Raw genomic sequence first — 24,987 nt, 5'->3', positions numbered from 1 at the left:
AAGTGCCTAACATCTTCATGTTCAAAACAAGTACAGGCACTCCGGGCATCTTACTGTGCTCACCGTGTTTCAAAGGCCAAGAAAGCCCACACAATAGCAGAAGAGCAAATAACTGGTGATTATTATAAAAAGGGTTATGATAATTTTAATCATTTTAATTTCATTTGCTGGTTTGTTCTGTTCAACAGGATCAGTGTTAACGTTTTATTAACAGTTTAGTTTAGTTAATGGTAACTGAACTTTTCCTTACCTTAACCACTCTTTACAGTATTTGGCGTTTTTACTCTGTATTATTACTATAATTTGATACATTTTGTTAAACGACAGAGATAAAATTTGTTTATTTGTAAGTCTTGTTGATTTTCTTATGATTTATCGGTCACTACTTGTGTATTTTAACAAACACAAATTATTTGTAATTCCTAAAATTATATTATAGTTCCTAAAATTTGGGTGGCGGCTTGATGACCATGTATAAATGTGGATCCCAAGGCCAAACCAGTTGAGAACCACCTGTTTAAAGAATGAATCAAAAATAAGTTTTACACAAATACATATTGAACAGGAACTGTAAACTGAGAAATATGGCATCTTCTCACTTCATTTTTTCAATGATGTATAAAAAACAAAGAGAAATTTAAAGAGAACAGTAAAACATTTAGAGGTGAGTGAGTGATTAAGCTGCAAGGAGAAATGGGATTAAGCACTTTAATACAGACTATTTTGCTTTTGGTCAGGGTTAAACTATGTGAAATAAATACAAGCAGAAGTTATCATAATCAGCCACTGACCGGCCCATGACCCCACTGAAGTTGTAATCAGCCGAAGGTTCACATGGGGAGTGCAGATCGTTTTTGGATGAGGCTTTATCGTCCAGTAAAGGTCCACTGCTGGCCTCGCTGTCAGCCTTCTGACTCAGACTATCAGAGAACGCATCATCCCTACACAAACAGACACACAAATATGTCCAATTACCAGATCAATGACACATACAGCACAGGTACTTTAAACTGTAGGCAAATCTGTTGTGCATCACAGTAAAACAAAACAGCAGTAAAAACAGTAGCATATACAATTAAATAATTGTACAATTTAAAATCATTTTCGATTTTAAAGGGCACCTATTTTACCCCTTATACAAGATGTAAGACAAGCGTTTGGCGTCTCCAGAATGTGTCGGTAAAGTTTCAGATCAAAACACCCATCAGATCATTTATTAAAGCCTCCAGAATCTGTCCATTTTGGTGTCTGAGTACAGTGTAGCTGTCTTTGTAACCTGTGGCTTTTTAATGTAAATGAACTGCTTCTCCCCACCCACTGCTCCCATGTGAGTGTCTGCTTCTCCAGAGTTACAGCAGATAAGCAGCAGTCAGTAATGGAGAGAGACACTGATGAAACTGAAATACAGCACCTTATTATTAAAATACCAAGTAAGTTTATGTATTTGTGGCAGAGTATATTCAAGCCTTTCTGAAATGATGAGTCACACACAAACGCCGCTTGCAGTACACACACGTGAAAATATAAGTGCGTTTACTGACACTATGCAGTTGTGGTGAATATAGTAGTTAAGAATTTTATTAGCGTTTTTTATTACAAATGAGAACTGTTTAAAAACGTTTTAAATTTATCAAACTTATCCAAATCACAGAGAGTTGGAGCAGATATTTTAATTTCAGTTTCTTTGCAAAAAATGTGCAGTGGAAATGTGTATACATGTTATTATACAAACATGGCGACTGTCATTTAATTTAGTGGGCGGCAAAAAACGCACTCCTTCGTCACATTGCAGTGGGCATTAAAATCACTGGGATTTGGGTCCTATTTTAACGTAAGGACATTAAAAAAAAAGAGACTTGTTGTCTTTATATCACTCCAACATAACTGTGGACATTCTATACCTAGGTTCTATTCAAACAGCTTACAAAAGTTGATTTTCATCATAGGTGCCCTTTAATATAGTTGAAATTTGTTGTTTATTTTTGAGATCTTAAGAGTTCAGTGGGGTAAGCAAAATAATGCAAAAATAATTTTATTTTTCTTATACCATTTGCAGATTTTGGCTTATTTAAAGAAATAACCTGCTCAATTTTTACTTATTTACGAAAACAATACAATACTTTTACTTGGCTAAAATATTTCTTAATTTAAGAAAATAAATATATTTGGACTAGAAACAAGACAATAAATAAATAATACTTTGGAGTTGTTTTAGCCTTTAGTGATTCTTCAGAAATTAAAGGAAAATATTAACAACAATATAAATATTATATTAATAATTTATCAATATTACAACCATTTGTTTTAATAGCAATAACATTGATGATGCCAAAGAACCGATAAATAATTAAAAGAACCATATTATTCTCAGTGTAAAGAACATTTTAAAAACCTAAGAGCCGTTATCCACTACAAAACCCACTATTTGGAGAGAAAAAGTTACATGCATTTTAAAAAGTTCTTCCTAAAACAAGAAATGCTAATAAAGAACATTTATTTAATATGTAGAGACTTTTTGTAGCACCAAAGATCCTTTATGCTGTAAAAAGAACAAAGAACACATTGTGAAAAATCCTTTAAATGCTTACTTACAGATTTTTTTCTTATTCTAATCCAAGTATGTAAAAAGTATTAAATCAAGAAGCATTTTATAGACAAGCAAAAAAAGAAAGTAATAATAATTCAGAAATAATAAATTAAAACTGAAGCAAAGTAATGTTGTTTTCCCTTTGAGATAATAAGATTGTTTTACTAACCCCGTTGGCAGATTATTTTCTTTGATTTAAGGAAAAGCTAATTTAATTTTGATTCTTACTTCTAAAAACAAAACAATATTTTAATTGTCTTGAAAATGGTTCTTATTTAAAAATTGTTAGCTATTTGGACTAGAAACGAGACAAAAACTCTAAGTATTTTTATTCTGCAGTATAAGAAGCATTTATAAAAGGTTCTCTGGGAAACTGAAAACAGTTCTTTTTTGGCATCACAGCAGATTCCCCCTGTTAGAACCTTTATTTTAAGAGTATAAATCATGTTCCTCAGCTGATTTCACACAAATCAAACAAAAGTACACAAACTGGCAATGACTGCGTATTTTTCAGTCCCAGTAGCCCCTAAATCACGCTTGCTTCATGTCTCATTCAGCCCAGAGCAAGCAAACATCCACTGATCACAGTTTCACAGCATGTTCTCAGGCTGCGTTTACAGCTCTCTCGGGAGACGACAGCAGAAGGTGTTTGGTAATCTGAAGCTGTAGAACGTCACATTAGAGGAAAAAAAGGACTATACAGCACAAGTGTTTTATTACATAATCTTTCAGGGATCCTGTTTACTGATCGTCTTTTAAATGCACTACATCGGCTGAAGCTTGCACTTGTTCAAAGTATCATCAAACCATTCCCATTAACAGGAAGCTGATCCTCTCGAACGGTTTCCATTGTTCACTGTCCACCCCTAATGTAGTGCAACTGATGACCGGCTGTCTACACACTCCTCATTTTCGCAACCTCAATCTTCCTTATTTGCTGCTGTCAAATCATGCAATATTAGGAATGGGGCTTGGAATGACCCTTTTAATAAACTCATTCATCAAGCTGACACCAGTTAGACCATACAAAGAGATAATGAGCATGTCATCATTTTAGTAATTACTGAAACAGCAGCGGGACAGTTCATATCAACTGATGATATAAAAATTATCAACTCAAGGACACTGCAATTAACGTTTTGTGTTTTTTTTTTCATCATGTCATCGAAAAAGACCTTTTAAAAACAGTAATAGAGCAGCACATAATTGCCCTTCATTAAAGAGCACCTATGATGCAAAACTTTTGGAAGCTGTTTGGAGAGAACTTTATGCAGATATAGTGTGTCCACTGTCATACTGAAGTGTTATAAACACAATATGTCTTTATTTTTCATTTCCTGATGGTAAAATAGGATTCACGTCCCAATGATATTGAGGCCCACCGCAATGTGATGTAGGAGTGTGGTCCCCAACCGCCGAACTGATTGACAGGCGTGTACTAACGTGTCTCTGTAGTAACACATATAAACATGTCCACAGAACAGGATTTGCAATGAAATTGGGATTAAAAGATCTGTTCCAGCTCTCTTTGATCAGCTGAGTTTCACAAGTTTAAACATTTTTAAAACAGAGCACGTGTGCAATAAAGACAGTAAAAACGTGTGTGTGTGTGTGTGTTTACTGCAAACTTTTAACAGCATTTGTGTGTGACTCGTTGCAGAAGGGCTTGATTAAACTCCACCAAAAATATAACCAGGGTGCAAATTACAGGGGGTTTTGGGAATGGTGGGGTGATGGGGGCTTGACCATTCTAATTAAGGCTTGATGATTAAGACCCCCTTAATTACGTCAAATTAAGTAGTGTGGGGGAGGGGCGGGGCCTAAGGGGGCTTTGAAACTGAGAAAAAACTTCACTCTGATCTGCATTTAAAATATTAATGTTAATAATTTAAATAATAACCATTTGACCACCCCTATAATGGTGAATGCATAATTGGGCCAATCTGTCCAAACGGCAGATTTAGAGCACCAATAGACACTGTTAGAGATCACAAGACGTGGAAAAAAAACACGTTTTCTCATAAAATAGGTGTTTGTTTCTACATAATGCCTGAAAGTAACGTCAAATTAGATGCATTGTTTGCATAGTTTGTCCTAAAGTAAGCTGAAATAGATAATCAGGTCAGAGTACGCTAAATAGCCTATCCTTCAAAACACTGAAGATTTGTTATGAATAAATTAGATGTCATTTAAATAAACACATAAATTTAATACACTGAAGCATGTATTACACAAACTAACATTACCAAAAAGGTTTACCCTCCTTAGATAAATAAAAGTTTAGAATGTGAACACTGAATATAATAAATAAACTCACTTGGTATTTTTGACTAATGAACTGGATTTCTGCTTCATCCGTGTCTGACTCTGTCACTGACTGCTGTTTATATGACGTTGGAATGCTGGGCGGGGAGAACCAGCTCATTTGCATTTAAAGACATAGGCTACAAAAACAGTTACACTTTCCTTAAAGCTCAAAATGGGCATATTCTAATGTATAATAAATACTCTGAATGGTATTTTTTGCGCTGAAACTTAACAGACATAATCTGGAGATCTTACATCTTGTAGAGGGTAAAATAGGAGCCTTTTAACTCTGCTGAAGTCTGTCATGTGCCACTGCACTCAACGGGCTTTGACATAAATGCATGTCGGCTGTAGCACATTAGGGACTTCTGAAGCACAATCAGGCTCACATTGTGTTAAAAAGGCCACAGCCTGAGACATAAGGGCATACTTTAACTGTCACTCAGTGCTGTTAAATTATAATTAAAGTCTGAAGTGTTAATGGTGAGAACTATTTGATTCTCACTTGAGCAATTAAGGTATAAAATTCAGGCCAGATGGCCTGGCTGATTAGTTATTACCCAGAGCGCAACAATTTCACAGGACAATTGGATTGTATTTTTACCTTGGGAATCTTTTACTTAGACAAATATACAGTAAAAATCCATCCTCATCATTTTAAACTTGAAAAATCACGACATGCTCCAAGACATGCTCCAAGTCATCCCATACAGTATATATAACCGGATATTTTCCATGAACTTGTTAAGGTGGTTCAAATATGCACTGAAAGTTTCACACATCATGATTCACTGATTCAAATTATTTCAGAGGGACCATAATAGGTAGGAGTGTGGTTTCCCCACCCACCGAATTGATTGAAAGGTGCAAATTAATAAGTCTCGGTAGCAAACCATATAAACATGTCCAGGATTTGCAATGAAACTGGGATTAAAAGATCTGTTCCAACTCTCTGTGATCAGCTGCACCTCAGGAATGGGTTTTACAAGTATAAAACAGGATTAACTGGAGAAATAATTTATTAGGGTGTCTGTACTGGAGTACTATTTAGGATATAGGGTATTATTAGAGTATACTGTCCTTCATTGGGGCATACTGTACATTCCAGACAGAAAGACAGATAGACATACAGGTAGATAATTGACTTTAGATACTTACAGATCTTGTACGACAATATATTGGTGAGGAATAAGGCCATCCACTCCATTGTGCCTGCCCTCCCACCAGTCCTCTGATGCACGATGATACAGCAAAAGGGATGCACCTTTTTTGAAAGACAACTCTCGAGGAGTCCGACCCATGTAGTCGAACTTAGCAATGGCTTCAATCTGCTCCACTTCTGTATGTGTGAGTGTGTGTGTGAGAGAGAGAGAGAGAGAGAGAGAGAGAGGGGTGGGGGGGAATGAGAAACTAGTGCTCATTAACGTGTTTGCACAGAGAATTATGTCAACAAATTTTCAAAGAGCTTCAAAGCACTGCAACAGACTTAAAATCTGTCATGCTCCCAGCTGGTTCTCAGCAAAAAAAAACACACACATACACACTCACACCATGTCCTGACCAGGCGCGAACTGACAAGTTTCCAGCAACAAGCAATTTGTCTGGAAATATTAAATGCAAACAACTGCACAGCACATATTAGATATTTAATGTACAATTGTGTAAAATATTTAAGATTCTGCAGCAAGGGCACAGTGGGTTTACAGTGGGTAATACTGACTGGTAAAAAATATATGTATGTTACATGTTTATATGTCTTATGTTGCACGGGTATATTTTTGGTAAAAGTCCAAAATACATTGTTCATGTGAAAATAATTTATTTTTCTTTTATGCAAAAAAATTGTACATGATACAATAAAGTGAAATAAATCAAGTTTATGTAAATTTGCTATTTTTTATATTTCAAATATCAACTTTTTTTATAATTAATATGCATTACTAAGTATTTTATTTTAAAGTGTATTTCTTTTTATATATAAAAAGACAGTTATCCTTGTATTTTTATTTCTTTAATCCTCTCATTCCAGATAAACAAACTGTTGTTTCTCAGACAAGTTTCATCCTATCCTAAGCGGCAACATCCAGCACTCCCTCGTGAAGTTCATACAGAGGTAACTGAAACTGCTATTCATTTAAATTCCGCTAGGCCTGGCTCCATAATAGAGCAGATTTCCATTGTACCCCACTTTTAAAATAGCCAACTTACAGCAGAAAAAAAAAGAGTTTATAGCCTGGTACAAAGAACGATTTTGGTTCATATAGTGAATATTACTCTTCATGACAACTATGAGGGGCGTGAATCTTTTAATAACTCATTCATTTAGTTTTTTATTAAGTTATATTAAGTCTGCATGATTAGGGTACCAGCTAGGGTTCACTGATAGCGGTCATGTCACCTCAGCTGATTGCAGTTGATTAGCTCCTGAACTCGGCATATATGTCGTATTTTTGTTTCGTTTTTATGTGGCTTTACACAGTCAGTTGCCTTTTGGAATTATTTTCTACTATTATCAGATGATATAGCATGCTGTGCACTTAATTGTGTTTACAAACCATTCAAATGGCCTCCATTTCCCAGGTGAGTGAAATTATATACTTATATACCCTCTCTATAAATGTATTTGTTTGATTTAAGATCATTTATCATTCATAATTTTCTTTACAACTTAAATGCACTCCAGAATCTGACAGATTGATAAGCTGGATTTCCCAAATAGCATTTGCGTTTCCAAACAGAGACTATATTTGATGTATTTGGAAGAAATTCGCATTTTCTTCCTGTAGAAAAACATTTCTAGAGCAATGCTTAGTGGCTTAATGTATTACAACAGTATTTTTAAAAGTTTTGACACTTTATTGATATAGTGTACAACCAAGCACATGTGGTCAGAACACAAAACGACTCACAGGTAATAAAGTATTAAGCGTTTCTCCCAAAGAAAAGCCTGTCTAAGCAAAATGTGCGCAAGAATCTGTAGCTCAGCTCACGCTCCGCCTCTTTGCCCTTTTTTGGTAACCCACAGTCGGTGCAATAACGTGCAAACAAAATGTAGACGGTTGGCCATGCCTACTTGCAGCTTCATTTGGGTTCTTAAGAAACCTAAGGGTGATTTCATGGATACTACGTCCATATCTTTTTCCAGTCTATGATCCTAACAAACCACAAAAGTGTATATATTCAGCTTTCAGTTGATGTATAAATCTCAATTTCAAAGGAACTGACATGTATGACTGCATTTGTGGTCTAAGGTCACATTTCTACATAAAAAAAACTATTGCAAATTACTGTGCATAGTGAGCAAAACAAAACCAAAACAATTTAGAATTTGGGGCAAAATCCTGGATCAGTGCAAAGCAAAATGTAAAAAAAAAAAAAAAAAAAAAAAATTGAAACAAAACAAACAAAAACCTTTGGAATCATTTCTGCTTTGCAAAATGAGACTTATTTCACACAAAAGCAACTCCAAATAAAAGTCCACAGATAAAGTGCCATAATTCCAAATTCACAACCAAAACAAACAATGAACAAAAGCCTGTCGTCACAATTTTCATAAAACAAAACAACCTTATAACATAAAACAGAACACACAACAAACTCCAGCTGCAATGCAATATTTCCAACTTGCAACTGTCTGGAAGAAACATGCTGCATTCAGCGTGATCAAGTGTACTTTCACGGTTCATTTATTCTTAGGACAGAATGATAGAGCAATAATGTGACTAACCGCTCAACAACAACAGTAAATACTATTCAACATCAACAACACAGCAGTATGTGCATCTAATTCTCAAATCGACCCTATACACTCACATATATTACGTTCACAATGAGGTTTTGTGTTTCAAAGGATATGAACATCATTAATCCCATTAGAAACACAAAGGATCAGTCACATTTCTAATACAGATAGAATTCCAAAATGCAAAGTGGACTTTATCGAAATCCTATATCAAAATCTGCCATTTATCATGACCACTGCGTTCATATGACCAGACACTGCCTGGGGCAAACAGACAGTCGGGTCATTTAGGGTTAAGGAGAGACACAGAGCAAATCCGAGCCTGCAGGAAATCTCCAAGTCAACTAGAAAAAACCAATCAGCTTCATTAAGGTCTCCACCCAGGGGTGAAATTAAATACAGGCATTGAACACAAGTGGAAGGAAAGAGAAAGAATGGAGAGAGAGAGAGAGAGAGAGAGAGTGAGAGAGAGAGAGAGAGAGAGAGAGAAAGAGAGAGAGAGCGAAAGAGAGAGAGCGAAAGAGCGAGAGAGAGAGAGAGCGAAAGAGAGAGAGAAATCAGCCTTCACCGTTCAGTACTGTGTCGTCTGATTGTTTCCTTTGTGGCTGCACCTGATTGGCTGGGTTGAAGGATTGGGGGTTCAGAGTGTGATTGCGGTTTCTCAGTGGGAGTTTGCGATAAGGCTGTTTTTGGAGCTGAAACATGTGACTTCAAACAGACCTGAAGTCATGCATGAGGCAGAGTTTGGCTGATGAGCTCCTCGGGGAAGGCTGATTCCAGATCAGAGCACCGGATAGGTCGGAATAAAATGTCAGTGCAGATCACATACATATACATCAGTGTGCTGAAAGTGTGATAGAGCTGGTTGCTTACCGTTTAAGTGAGTCTACCTCTAAAAACATGATTAGTGTTTAGGATTATTTGGCAGATCAAATATCAAAAGCAAGATCAAGTAAAGAAGATTTATGTATTGATTGTAATATTGTAAGAATTATTTATTGATTGATTGATTGATTGATTGATTGATTGATTGATTGATTGATTGATTGATTCAATCAAATCAATTCTAGACTACAATGTATGCATTTAAAACAGAGAGGTGGGTTGTGTTTTAATGTAGACTTATCCATGAGTATCTAAAATAAAAAGTGTTTGCTATGTTATTGGGATTTTGTTTTCCCTTAATAATAAAAAGCTTTATTCAAAACTGCATGAAGTGGTTACTTGTGATATCTTTGACTAATATTTAATTACGTTTGATGATCTGAAACATTGAAAAGTGACAAACATGCAAAAACATAAAAAATGAAAGAAATCAGTAGGGGGGCAAAAACTTTTAAACACCACTGTACAGGTCAGTTGATCTTAATATATTTTCATCCATAATTTTGTAAAGTAATCTGCATTGCTCTTAAATTAAATCTATATTCACTGGAGTCAAATCTATAATAGACTGAATCAGAAATTGAGAATCAAATCACAACCTGAATTGAGTCAAAACAAAGCAGAAATATTCTAATTAGTGCATGAGTATGTATTTCACAACATAATCAGTAATCTCTACAGTAAATACAATACTGAACTCCATTCAGAAAAACTCATACTTATGTCCAAATCCTAAACCAGGGGTGTCCAAACTCAGTCCTGGAGGGCCAGTGTCCTGCTGAGTTTAGCTCCAACTTGCTTCAACACACCTGCCAGGAAGTTTCTAGTATATCTAGTAAGGGCTTGATTAGCTGGTTCAGGTGTGTTTGATTATGGTTGGAGCTAAACTCTCCAGGACATCGGCCCTCCAGGATTAAGTTTGGACACCCCTGGCATAAACCTAACTTTTTGCTACATCTGCCAATAGCCAGTGATGTCAGAAAATGTACTGGCCACCAATGTTTATTGTTATGTCATAAAAGTTTCGGCAAATATAGGTGATTATTACAATGAATATTCATATATCTATATTTACAGTGTTTTTTTTTTTCATTTATTCTAGTTTTACTTTAGTTTTACTTTTTCCATTTGTACTAGTTTTACTTTAACAACAACAACAACAACAACAACAACAACAACAACAACAACAACAACAACAACAACAACAACAACAGCAACAGCAACAGCAACAGCAACCTGTTTTCAACAAATGGTACAGGCCATCAAGTTAGTCATCTTATCGAATTCAAGCCAGTGTTTCAATTTTGGTGAAGTGACCCCTAGTACAGTTTCTCCAGATTCTTGGGTTACACAGAATAAACAAAAACTAGTTACTAATCAAAAGAATAAACAAAAAATAATAATTCAAAATAAAGCAGTTACATCTCAAGTAAAAGCTTCTAGAAAAAGAGTCAATCCTATCCTAATAATATCCTATTATTAGATTAGCTCATAAAAATCACAAAAGAGCCAATTACAATGATCTCATCCTCTGAAAATATGATTTGATTTGACTACTTTAAAAACAGTGAATCTACTTTACAATCTGCCTGTCATTCTTACTACACTGTTTTGCAATAATTCCAATAATGTCCAACTGGCGTGCCAGTTGCCAGTGCCAGTGTTTCATATGCAAGTGCCAGTGTTTCATATACAGTACTGGTCAATGCCAATTTTTAATCATGTTTGGCTCTTGTCAAGTGTTAATTTTAGACCCTAATATCTTTTAAGGGTTTACACTCCACTTGGGCATAGGGATGAGCCCTTCTGATGATCACTGTGTGCAACACCAAACAACTGCCCTGTGCAAAAGATCATAGGAGCCTGGAGGATCCATCACTTGTACCATCCTTCATTACGAAGGGCCCTTTGAAGTGGCCAGTTTTGAGCACTTAGGCTTCAATATGGCGCTTGTCATGAATTTGCCAAGTAGAATGCGATCCTGGATTAACATCTATGTTGACCCTGGAACTCATTTTTGTTTGAAAATGTAATTATACCTATTCCCTACCCCTAAACCCAACCATAACTGTAAATGATCCCCAAAATCCGAGAGTAATAATAGTTGGATAACAATTATGTAGAAGTGCATAAACCTAACCGTAAGCCTAACCTTAACATAAACAGTAAGCGTGGCCTTTACTTCTGATTAGCTGATTGGAATGCTAATCCAGAATCAGCCATTATTGCTTTCACTCTGAAGTGCTATTTAAAGAGCAATATATACTGTTTGGAATGTACTAGCATTTTGCTGCCTCTTATTTGTCGGTAGGTCTGAAATGCCAACATTACCCTCTCTGCTGCACCCATATTCTAGGGAGCACTCATTCTCACGACATTTGTGTGATGAAGTTCACCTAAATATTTTTAAGACAGAATATTCTCTTCTTTTCATTTGAATTGCAAGACAAGAGTGCAACTCAATAAAAATTGTTAATAATAGCCCACCTTCCATTTGTTCTATTGTCAAAAGTATCAACTTCAGAACCAAAAAAAATGTTGTTGAGCACGTTAGTAATGCTGCTGATTGGCCATTGTTCTCACATGCTCAATGGAAATGAATGCAATTGGCCGTACAGATCATCAATTGACCACTCGTCATGACTGAGTGCAAACAAAGATACAAGAATGTGAAGTGTTTTAAAGCCATGTAGCCAATCACAATCATTTCTGTTGAGAATGTGAGCCACAATTGTCAATCAGCTGTGTTTAAGGAAGCGCTCAACAGCGAACAAATGTTAGCAGGAAATTGACTTTCAATAACGGAAAAATTTCAATAACGATTGGTATTTAACTTGATACTTGAGAATTCGGAATTGCTAATTATAACAATGCACAAAAACATCTGTAAAGGTGAAAAGAATATACTAAAAATAAGAAGTAAATATTAAAACAACTTACACTACAAGCCAGTGTGTCTGGTTATAAACTTTTAAGAGAGGAATTTTGTAGTTATACACACTGAAAAACATTATATATTGAATTAGCTACATTTTTAAGGTAAGTGGTTGCAAGCAATGTATATGGAATAACTTCAAACAAACGATTAAATTTAGCAATGTTCAACTTAAGTTGTTTAAATTCAGCCCATATAAATTGTTTGCAACCATTTACCTTAAAAAAAATTGGAAATCCAAAGAATAATGTTGTTTCAGTGCAAAAGAATTGAGTGTATTCCATTAACATACCTAAAGTTATTTAAAATGAGTGTACATTTAAACAAAAAAAAAAAAAAAAACAGTGCTTTAGTTTTAATGTGTGTAAAAAAGACCCACTCTCAATCCATTAACTGAGAGTAGAGCTGTTTTATTAAATCTGAACTCTGACTGAAACTTTGAAATGAGCAGAGAGCTTTATGTGAGAGATGCTATCAGATGTTTCTGGTGTTTTGGGTTAGCGAGCGAAAGCAGCTCCATCAATCAGTAAATTGAAGGGAGCAGAGCAGGAAGCCCCGCGAGACCTGTTTACTCACCCTGAACAAAGAGCAAGCAAGAGAGACGGAGCGAAGGAAAACAAAGTGATAAAAGCCAAAGGAGGAGGCAATTAAGCAGAGAAAAACCATGGGCTGGAAGAGAGAGATGAAGCGCGGAGATTGCTGAAAACTGGGCCGAAAGAGATATTTCCGTCTGCTAGTTCATTTAATATAGCAGCGGAAACACCACTAGACAATGCAATCATTTACATGTGAGGAATGAAGAGGGGAAAGGAAGGGAGAGAGAAGAGGGGGAAAATTATATGTTTTTAACGACCTAGAAACTCATATAAGCCTTTATGAATCTGTGCTGACATGTTTTTTATTTTTCTTATCTCCTCATATTCTTTCACCCAATGAGGATGCAGACTGCATAACGAACACCTCTTTGATTGGCTGAGCTAGATGTCAATCATATCATCCACAAAAGAATATAACCCAGGGTCTCATTTCTAAATACAGATGCACAAAATGGGTCTAGAATTACGTGTACGCATCTTCTCACGCAAAATTTGTGATCTATAAAAAATAAACTTGACTGAAGAATGTGCGCAGCAAAATTCAAAGTAAACATATTTAACCTAAATTGATGATCATATAAGCCATATTCATTAATAAATAGATACAAATTTATTCTAGCATTCCCTACACTTTCTTAAACAAGGTTAGTATGCAAAATGTGTACGCATTTTTTATTTTGAATTTCTTAACTGGTGTTTTTGTGGTTTTTTAATGGTCCTGTAAAAATATGCAAGCATCCTCAAAAAATTAACAGTGTTTTGAACCTTTTAGGCCCTATCATACACCTGCACAATAGGGCACAAGACGTGTTTGGCGCGATTTGTTGCTATTTTCAGACCAGTGTAACCCTAATTTTCACGTTTTGTGCCACTTTGCTTAAATAGTAAATCCATTTGTGCCACTTTGTGGACTCATGGGTGTTCCGTTCAAGAATGGAGGGTTGTTAAGGCACATTGTTGGCAAGGTGCTATTCTAAAGAACTGACATATACTGCCCAATTGACCAACTAAAAGCAGGTCTAAAGTTCAGTGCAGAGCATGTTAGTTATGCGCCTATGCGGGTTCAAACACTTACACAATGCACACAGAATGTTCAGCAATCCACAAATATCTTTACATATGAAAAAATTTAAGTATTAAAATGTTACACAAATTATAATTTTTTGCATAAATATAAAAAAAAACACTGCCTCCATGCCTCATCTCGGGGGCTTTTTCAGTTTATTCATGAAAATTTACATTTGTAGAATGTTATTATTACTAACAGTATTATTTATTATATGCATATTTGTATTTATTTTAATTATGAAAATAATAAAAATCTATTAGAAATCTATTAGCATAAAAATAGGAGGTGTGTTTGGATACAAATCAGTTTTTGACCAAACTTCGTTGGTTTTGTTTATTCATTTATTTGTTTGCTGGAAATTAGAACTGAATTTATAAATAGTTTTGAAACAAATCTTTGGGCTTAACAAACAAAATTAAATATGTAGGTTGGTGGATGTCTTCAGTTCCTTATCCACGAAAGTAAAGAAGTAAAGTAAAAAAATAAAAGTAAAAGAAACAGAAAGTAATGAGACCGAATGGAGGAGGCTCCTTCTTCATATTCGTGCTGCAGATGGTCTGTTAACTCTTTTCTCACAAGTTGAGAAAAGCCATGTAAATAGCAAATTGCCTAGGGCGTGATGCAACTCACTCTTAAAGGGCATGGGAGATGATAATCTGATTGGTTTAATGCACGCTATGCTCAAAACACACCCCTAACTCATTAAGAAAATAAGCACAACCCTGTGACACCAGGCGCAGAGCGTATTTTTCCGTCCTTAAAATAGCAAATGTGGATTCAGACATGCTCTTATTGCTTTTGCGCCATAAGCTTTAGACTTTGCTCCAAAATCATTAAAACAGAGCCCTTTTTTTAAATTGTGTTTTCATAGAGTTTAACAAAAAACAAATACAATTTTTGCTTAATTTATTTAATAAAAATTATAGCCTAATTAAAGTAAGGAGAACAATTATTTTTATAATATAATATAATATAATATAATATAATATAATATAATATAATATAATATAATATAATATAATATAATATAATATAATATAATATAATATAATAATAAATAATGCTTGTGTTTTTCAGTTAGGGTTAGTGATATATATGCTAGGTTAATGTAAGCATTAAATACTACCATAATCTCAGAGTACCTTTACAGAGACAGAGTAGGTTACATAATTTATACATTTTCTTTTCTTTTCTTTCTTTTTTTTGTGTGGATACTGAATCCGACTCAATGTTTCAGTGCCAGTTTTGACATCCGATGTCAATTAGATGTTTGACATGCATGTGAACACCCACATATACACACAGACACAAGCCAGAAAGGTCAGCCAGAGCCCAATACAGCAATGCTAATGAGCACATCACCCTCCAAATACACAAACAAACACATGTTTTCTGTTTTTTAAATAAGCAATATGGTCATTTAGATTCATTCACTCATAAAGTCCTGCATAACCATCTGTGCTCCAGCAGTTGTGAAAACTAAAGACCTCACTTGCTGATTTCTGCTTCTAGTTATACAATAGTACTAAATAACAGCATCCTGTCAGAGAGAATAATAGGAGTGTGCATAAAGTCTGTACCGTCATCGCTTGTGTGAGGTTCGGTGCAGTTGTCAGCTTCATCAATGGTGCCTGGTTCACTGTGAGGGCTGTCACTGTGTCAATACACATACACATACAAACACAAAGAGAAAGAGATGTTTAAAAACACAAAAAACACAGTAACAGCATATGTGATTATCAATTACATTTTGCAATGTCACAATAACAGTAATCAATCTTGGTGGTGTTAATGTTAAAGACGCCATGAAATGGCATGACAAGCATGAAGGACTAAAAGACTCAAAAGTCAAATATGTAATTTCATGCAGGTTTTAAAGCAACACACTAGAGAGTTCCATGGATTTTAGTGTGGTTTAGAGTTGTTAAGCATGACGTAAGATTATAGAACAGTAAAGCCCGTTTTAAGACAGCATGTTCAAAATATAAACAACCACTTAAAGATTTGGATTTGGAATCAGTAAGAGGGGAGAAAATAAATGATTAAGTTTTGCGCTATTATTTAAAATACTGCTCTTTTGTAGTTTCTATTCATTGAAGAATCTTAAACAAAAATTCCAGTAGTTTCCCAAATTAAATGAATGAATGAATGAATAATTAAATGAATGAATGAATGAATGAATACCTAAATAAATAAATACATACATATATGAATGAATGATTGAATGAATGAATAAATTAATACATAAATAAATAAATAAATGAATGAATGAATAACTAAACAAATGAATAAAGGAATGAATAAATAAATAAACGAATGAATGAATAAATAAATAAATAAATAAATAAATAAATAAATAAATAAGCATAAATGTTTATTTATTTCTAAGGAATTGAATTACTCTGTAGACTGGAGTTATGGGAGCTAAACATTTAGCTTTACTATTTTAAAATACATTTTAAAATAAAGTGTAACAAACGTACATGTCAAAAATGTCATATGTGACTTATATAATTGTCTTAATTTCATTTCTAATCAAATAAAAGCTAAGTACAAGGATCAAAAACAAAAATCTTGACACCTGTTATGTTCCTTGTAAGTTTTTTTGTGTATTTATTTTCCTCACCCTCCTCTCCGCTTCTCACTCCACTCTTAGGTTGCTTATTGGTTCAGTTAGGTGCCCACCATTACCCGGATGAGCCGCAAGGATTAAAAGCTCCGACAGATCTGTGTGTGTTGTGCGCACTTCCTCGGCATACCTTTGCGCTCCACGCAAATTAGAAAAAAGCTGTGCTCATGCACCTACAGTTCTGCTGCTTTCAAGAGCTCATGATTGTTTCTATGCAGAAGCGGTTGGCCCTTTCACATTAATTATTATTGAGCCTAATGTTGACCGTGTGCGCGTGAATATCTTTTCATTATTGCACACAGTATGTTTTCCATACACAGTATGGCTTTCTTTTGCTTACACTTATTTTTGTTTACGTGGATTAATTATCATCCTTTACAGTAGCATTGCTTAAATGGAAGATTAACTCTCCATTTATTAGTAACTAGTGATCTGGGACCTTTAGCCAGACAGACTGTGTATGCTGTGTATTTCTACATCCATGAGAATAAATTTTGAATGCCAATTGTTTTTTTAAGAACACTTTTGTTGAATAAAAAGTTATATTATTTTTACCCATTTTTAAAATTTATTACAAGAAAATAATTAGTTGGTGTGGCCAGAGAGAAAAAAAATTGTAAATCCTTTAGTGTTGGGCCCTAAAAGTCAAATAAAACTAATCGCAATGTGACACTATGATACCACAACACATTTGCTCATGCTTATTGAGCAAGGTAACAACCACAAAAAAGTTAAATGACCTAGGAGGCAAGTAGAAATAACACAAAATCTAAATCAAGTACTATTAGCTTGGCAAAGTCAAATTTATGCATATAAAAAGATTTTCCCAACAACAAAATTGTGGTCATTGAAAATGGTGAGTGGCTACGTTGGAAAACTACTAGCTACAGTGTGTGGTGATCAAAAAAGTCAAGCCCTGGTTTCACCATTAGCTTATAATGTCTCATTTATCATCATCATAAATTAAAATAACAACGTATGACAGCTAAGCGGAATCCTTGGGATAAATACACTCTAAAACTCAATGTGAGGAGAGTTTACTACAACGTGACTTGTTTGAACTGTTTTAGTTTGTTAAGAATTTCCCAGAAATGGGTTGTGGCTAAAAGGGCATCCGCTGTGTAAAAACGTGCTGGATAAGTTGCTGGTTCATTCCGCTGTTCATTCCGCGGTTCATTCCGCTGGATTAATAAAGGGACTAAGCCGACAAGAAAATTAATGAGTTTGTTTAGAAACTTTGCCGTGTCAAAGCGAACCACACCAAAAATAAACATTGTAACAATCTTAACCCCTGTTACGGAACAAAACAATTGATCTACAGGTGTGAAAGCACCCTTAAACTATATTCAGCAACAAAACAGTTACGTTTGTATATTTTTTCACCAAATAAATCAGGTTTTTATGAGCAGAATAGGCTACTTTTAAAAACTTAAAGTAATATGTTTAAAAATCACAGAACCATATGGAATATGTATCGGATACCAACACTGTTCGATGTAGGCTACATAATTTAATTAAGCTCTCATTGACGCAAGTTAAAGTTGTGCTTTTAGCAACACGTTACAAAAGTCTATGGTATTTCACTTTATATGACCCTCATTCATACACCAGAGCTCATTTCTAAACCACAGCTGGCCTGAATGTTGAAAGGATGACATTCCTAGCTAACAACAAAATCCAGCCTTGGCGCTCACCAGTACTCCTCTCCTCCAGTCATGCACTTCTCATAGACGGGGCCGTCCAGCTCGCGCGGGCTGGGGAAGATGATCTCATTGTGCATGATGATGGTTTTGATGACTTCGTTAACATGAGCCTGACAGGCCACGGGGTCTTGACCATCGGGGATGGGCATTAGAGTGGGTCCGAAACAGATGGCAAGGTTATACGGGTCCATCATGTTCTCATCACTGTACTGGGACAGACTAGAAGGATGGAGAGAAAAAAGGGACGTTTAAGGCTTTCAAATTTCTGCTATGTCATAATTCAGTGCATTTTTGTACTTTTTTTTTGTATCAATCCCCAATTTTAAGTTTTTTTTTTATCTTTTAGTAAAGAAAAAGAATACTTTTGAACACTTTTGAATCAAATCCTGCTTTTTTCCAACTTAGACTTTTAAAAACAGTCAAACCTATTTTATCTAGAAAAAAAGTTTGAAAAAAATAATTCATGCTTTCACTACTTCTAGATTGGACTACTGTAAATTGCTATATTTTGGGATCAGTCAGACAAGTCTACCCTGCCTACAGTTATTTCAAAATGCTGCTGCTGCAAGGCTTTTAACCCGTACCAAAAAATATGACCACATCACACCAGTTTTGCGCTCTTTGCACTGGTTGCCTGTGCACTATCGTATCATTTTTTAAATTCTTCTCCTGGTTTTTAAATCACTAAATGGCTTAGCTACCTACCTACCTATCAGACCTGTTGACTGAACATCAGCCTGGTCAGTCTCTTCGGTCATCTAACCAGAGACTATTAGACATCCCAAAGTCGAGGCTGAAATGCAGAGGTGACCGGGCTTTCGCAGAAGCTGGTCCTACCTTGTGGAATGCTCTGCCCCTCTGTTTTAGGTCTTTATCATATCTGTCTGTTTTTAAATCTAGGTTGAAAACTTACCATTTTGATTTGGCATTTTATCAGTGAGAATTGTTTGTTTTTAGCTATAATTTTATACTTGTTCTTTGTGATTTGTATTGTTCAGCATATTGGTCAACCTTTGGTTGTGTATAATAGTGCTATATAAGTAAAATTGACATTGACACTTTTGAGTGTGTAAAAGAAGGCTGTAAGAGAAGAGAAGAGAAGAGAAGAGAAGAGAAGAAAAGAGAAGAGAAGCGAAGAGAAGAGAAGAGAAGAGAAGAGAAGAAAAGAGAAGAGAAGAGAAGTCTTCATTAAAGTGCATTCTGTTGCTTAGTTATGTATCTTGTCAATCATTCTGTCACATTTCTTTCATTATTCATTTCCTACCAATATTGGAGATGAAATAGCACATTAAGCTGCCATTCGCAGGTCTTTCATGCAGTAAAATCTCCTCTGGCATTTGCATAATTGTGCATTCAAGTAGGTACAATTGAAGTCAAAATGATTAGCCCTCCTGTTTTTCTTTTTAAAATATTCCCCAAATGATGTTTAACAGATCAAGGAATTTTTCACAGTATTTCCAAAAATATTTTTTTCTTCTGAAAAAAGTCTTATTGGTTTTATTTCGGCTAGAATAAAAGCAGTTAAAAAAATAAATAAATCAAGTTTTAAGGTCAATATTATTAGCCCCCTTACGCAATATTTTTCTAAGTATCTACAGAACAAACCATCGTTATACAATGATTTGCCTAATTACCCAAACTTGCTTAAATAACCAAGTTAACATTTAAATGTCACTTTAAGCTGAACACTAGCATCCATTTTTTCCATTAAACAGAAATTGGGAAGGGCTAATAATTCTAACTTCAACTGTATGTGGCTTAGGTTAATTAAAAAATTCAACAAAAATGGTTTTACATGCTCATTTATAACTAAAGGAATAACCCCCTAAAATGTAAAATCATTATTGTTGTAATCTCACTGGAAAACACTGTGGCGAATCAATTGCTACCCATGTGTTTTATTCCGATTGGCCTGTTTTTCCACCTGGATTTCCACAGGATTTATAAGTATGATGAATCAATGTTTTTTGAGGCTTACGATATGTCATTTTCACATATGTACTAAATTATTATCATTCAGCTATATTCAAGTATGTCCACATTTTCATTATATGACACCTTTAACTGTTGATAAATTTAAACTCCTTTGCCTAAGCTTCTCGACTTAACCGTACATCTTGCACATCAACCATGTTGTTTATAGTTTTATAGCTTTTTATTTATGTTTGTAGTTTTAATTGATATCTAATATGCAATTTCTACCACAAACAGTACAGTACTACAGTTTATACACATTTTTACTACTAAAATTCCAGGACTTTTCTGTTATTTTACAAAGGTTTCAGGTAAATATTCATGACATTGTGTTTCATGTAACATCTACATTAACACTGTAAATAAGAAAAAAAAATACACAAATTAACATACACAAATTAAATACATCTTATAAAACAATATGTGACAACCTATGTATTTTATTTTTATATCTGTAAAATAGTTTTTAGAAAGTATCTTCTAGAAATGTTAGCTTGTGTTTTCATGAGACTTATAAGGATAGTACAAATTAGCTTTTAGCACCCACAGTATCTTACCCCTTTAGATTGTTTCTGAACATCACACTCAAAATGTAGCTTGAATTATGAGGAATGAGTGAAAGAGATGCAAAGCTAAAATGTTACTCTACACAGAAAACATCACATGCAGAGACGAACTGCGCAATTGTATTTAAAATTTACCTAACATTATAATCTCAAATATATTCAAGTACCGGTACACAGATATTTTGTTAAACAAATTTCCATGGCTTTTCCAAAACATCTTGGATTTATCTTTTTTTTTTTTTTTTTTACTTTTCCAGGCCTGGAAAATGCTTTGTCAAAATTCCCTTACTTTTCCAGGTTATTCAGGACAGTATGAATACCTTGGAATACTCATTTGAACATATTACAATTTGGGGTATCACTTTCTCTTGATGGTCCCTTTAACACATTTTGTTGAATTTAAGTTACATTGTATCTACAAGCCAACTAATTCTCATTAGATTATGAGTAGAATGTTAAGTTGGGGTTAGGGTTTGTGTAGGTTGACGTATAGTCAGTTAAATGTCTTAAATGATATTAAGCAGAAAGTCCACTCAAATGAGAATTAATTGGCATGTAGTTACAATGCAACTTTTAGTCAAGGAAATGTGCAATAGGGACCATCAAAATAAAGTCTTACCCAATTTGGGACACAATAAAGGCCCTATCATACACCCATTGCAATAAGGCGCAAGACATGTTTGGCATCTTTCTTCTTCATGTCCAGGGGGGCTTTTTTTAGTTCATTCATGACTATTTGCTTTTGTATAATGTTATTATTAGTAGTAGTAGTATTTATTATATGCATATCTATATTTGTTTTAATTAAAACAAGATCAGATTTGTCCACCTGTCAGGTTTTAGATATATATGCATCACCATATAGGGCATAAGAAAATGACGTGTGTTTGGATATAACTCAGTTGTTTGACCACACTTTGTTATTATTGTTCATTTATTTGTTTGCTGGAAATTAGAACTGAATTTAGAAATAGTTCTGAAACAAGTCTTTGCACTTAACAAATCAAACTTAATATGTAGGCTTATGGATGTCTTCAGTGGAATGTGTACAACACTGTTTCCTATCCACAAAAGTAAAGGAGTAAAGAGTAAAAGTAAAGAGAAAGAAAAAGAGAAAGTAAAGAGGCCAAATGGAGAGGGCTTGTTCTTTATCCTCGGGATACAGATGGTCTGTTTAACTGTTTACTCACTAGTGAAGCATTCAGTTTTTTCCCTTCAGTTCTTCCGCCTACAAAGTCTGCCGTTTAAATAGCAAATGCACCATGGTTGGTGCAACACAACTGGCTCTTAAAGGGAATGAGAGATGATACTCTGATTGGTTATATGCACATTATACTCAAAACACACCCCTAACTCATTAACAGAATAAGCAAAGCCCTGTTAAACCATTCACAAGGGCACATTTTTCCATCCTTAAAATAGCAAAAGTGGATTCGAACACACCCTCAATGTGTTTGCGCAATGCGCTTTAGACTTTGCGCCTAGATTGTTAAAACAGAGCCCTAATTATTTTTACAAACACTATTTCTAAAGGGCCGCCACAGTGGGACCCAGGCTTTCTCTCTGTCCATTTCAATAAACTCATTCATAACTCTGCCTCAGTGAATTCATCTCCATGTACAGTGTATTATCTTTCACAGTTCATCTCTCGAACTGGAGTGAGTCACAGCTGCGAGAGCTGCGGGCACCGGGAGCAAGTGAAAGGTGAAAAGAAGTCAGAAGGAAAAAATCTTGAAGTGAAATCAGCTTTTCGGTTGGGTTTGGAGGAGGTTGTGAACAGGAGACATCAATAAAAAAAGCCAGGAGAAGACGACAGGTAGAGTACAGTACAGACTGATGGCTTTCTTCTGGCGTAAATATCCTCTAAAGCACTGCCTTGACAGACGTGCACATAAATTAGACAGGAACAGTGGAAGGCTGCTGAATGGCTCTTTGTAAATATAATGAATGTCTCTTGCTTGTGACTGCTGCTATTCATATAAATGGTGATTTACAAGAGATTTACAGTCTTAAGACAGAGGCGCTGTGAAGGCAAAGCGGTGAAATTAGAGATAAGCCTCCCATTTTTGTGCGCATGTGTGTGAGTGTGGTTTATAATATATGCCACAAAAATAGTTGCTGAAATAAACAACTTACTGATTGAGAAAAGCGAACAGGTATCGCAGGACGATGATGACGGTGCGAGGAAGGGTAACGATGATCTGCTGGATGTGGTGGGCTCTTTCTGCAGATGATTCAAGCTCTGAAACAAGAAACCAAAAAACAATATTTGAAAAAAATCCTAAAGCTTCACAATCAGAATTTATACAACAGTTTAAAGCAGGGGTCACCAAACTTGGTCCTGGAGGGCCGGTGTTCCTGCAGGGTTTAGCTCCAACTTGCCTCAACACACCTGCCCGCATGTTTCAAGTATAGTAAGACCTTGATTAGCTTGTTCAGGTGTGTTTGATTAGGGTTGGAGTTAAAATCAGCAGGACACCGGCCCTCCAGAAACAAGTTTGGTGACCACTGGTTTAAAGGGTCTGTAGGATTTTTTAAAGAAATGCTTGCCAAAGCAGGACTAATTTTAATAAATAAGCACTTTACAGATAAACTTGTACTGAACTGAATTTATTTGATAAAAACATATTGTAAAAAATAATATTGTGAAATATTAATACAATCTGAAAAACCGTTCTCTGTTTTATACACACATACTGGCCACTTTATTAGGTACAACTATCCAACTGCATGTTAACGCAAATAACTTATCAGCCAATCACTAGGCAGAAACTCAATGTATTTAGGTATGTAGACATGGTTAAGATGATCTGCTGCAGTTCAAACTGAGCATCAGAATGGAGAAGAAAGGTGATTTAAGTGACTTTGAACATGGGATGGTTGTTGGTGTCAGACGGTCTGGTCTGAGTATTTCAGAAACTGCTGATCTACAGGAATTTTCATGCACAACCATCTCTAGGGTTTAAAGAGAATGGTCCGAAAGAGAGAATATATTGGTGGCAGTTCTGTGGGCGCAAATGCCTTGTTGATGCCACAGCTTACCTGAGTATTGTTGCTGACCATGTCCATCCCTTTCTGACCACAGTGTACACATTAGGGCTGTGCAATTAATCGAAAATCCGATTTCAATTTTGGCTTCTAACGATTATGAAAAACCATTAATCGAGATGAACGATTATTCCATGATTATAACTAAACCGCAGGCTCCTGTGTGTTTGTGTGTGTTTGTGTGCGTGCAGCACGCAGACACAGTCAGAAGCATGCGGTCAGAATGCGGTCTCATTCGCACACTGTGACGAGCAGAGCATCTAAAGCAGGGGTCTCAAACTCGCGGCCCGCGGGCCATTTGCAGCCCTCAGTGCAATATTTTGTGGCCCGCGCCGACCGCTGTACACTGACAGAATCAGCGGAGCGGAGAGAGAGAGCGCTCCCCGCTCCGCTGATTCTATCCGTACACAGCGGTCACTGGCATTCCCAGCCCGCCGTGTAAACAAAGGGGCGGGGATACCGGTGACGTCACCACGCACCCCGCCCCTTTGTTAGATGCTGTGACGGGCGGGAAGTGTTAGGAGGGAACTCGCGCCGGCCAGAACCAAGGTAAGCTGTTCCCGCCCCTGCCTGCCACTTAGCTACCTATCTGCAGCCTGCCACCTACCTAGCTACAGCCTGCATCTTATATATATTATAGGTAGATACAGACTGGCACAGACTGATGTGACTGGAGTGGGGTGGGGGTGTTTTATTTATACATACATACGCCTTTTTTTTAGGTGAGGGAATGGAAGTTTTGAGTGAGTCTAGACAGGTCTAGACTTAATGATGATCATCTTCAAGCCATACTGAGGGTCTCAACTGCTTCCGCTCTAAAGGCAAATGTGGTTCAGATTAGTGAGAAGAAGCGCTGTCAAGTCTCTGGCAGCAAGGAGTAGGCAAAAGATGCCATGTTCAGAAGAACTGTTCATAATCTTCACTCAATGTTCTATTAATGTTCAGG

At 35.7% G+C, this 24,987-nt stretch overlaps 1 protein-coding gene across 3 annotated transcripts in view; it reads right to left on the bottom strand.

The window, feature by feature from the left end:
* The window catches only part of srgap3 (SLIT-ROBO Rho GTPase activating protein 3), a 200,428-nt gene that overhangs the window by 12,353 nt on the left and 163,088 nt on the right, over positions 1 to 24,987 (bottom strand). For all 3 annotated transcript variants that reach the window (XR_015494021.1, XM_087257811.1, XM_087257812.1), the window contains exons 16-20: positions 23,130 to 23,235; positions 18,445 to 18,672; positions 15,702 to 15,775; positions 6,053 to 6,233; positions 792 to 941 (exon numbers count right to left, since the gene is read on the bottom strand). Coding sequence is in view for 2 of the 3 variants with exons in the window: in XM_087257811.1 (XP_087113937.1) it covers positions 792 to 941; positions 6,053 to 6,233; positions 15,702 to 15,775; positions 18,445 to 18,672; positions 23,130 to 23,235 (739 nt within the window). In the remaining variant the exon portion in view is untranslated. The remainder of the gene's footprint in view (positions 1 to 791; positions 942 to 6,052; positions 6,234 to 15,701; positions 15,776 to 18,444; positions 18,673 to 23,129; positions 23,236 to 24,987) is intronic.

This window comes from Danio rerio, chromosome 6 (genome assembly GCF_052040795.2).
Source record: "Danio rerio strain M-AB ecotype USA chromosome 6, GRCz13ab, whole genome shotgun sequence".
Classification (NCBI taxonomy): Eukaryota; Metazoa; Chordata; class Actinopteri; order Cypriniformes; family Danionidae; genus Danio; species Danio rerio.
Note: the sequence above shows the minus strand (reverse complement) of the source record. Positions and strands in the feature narration are given on the sequence as shown.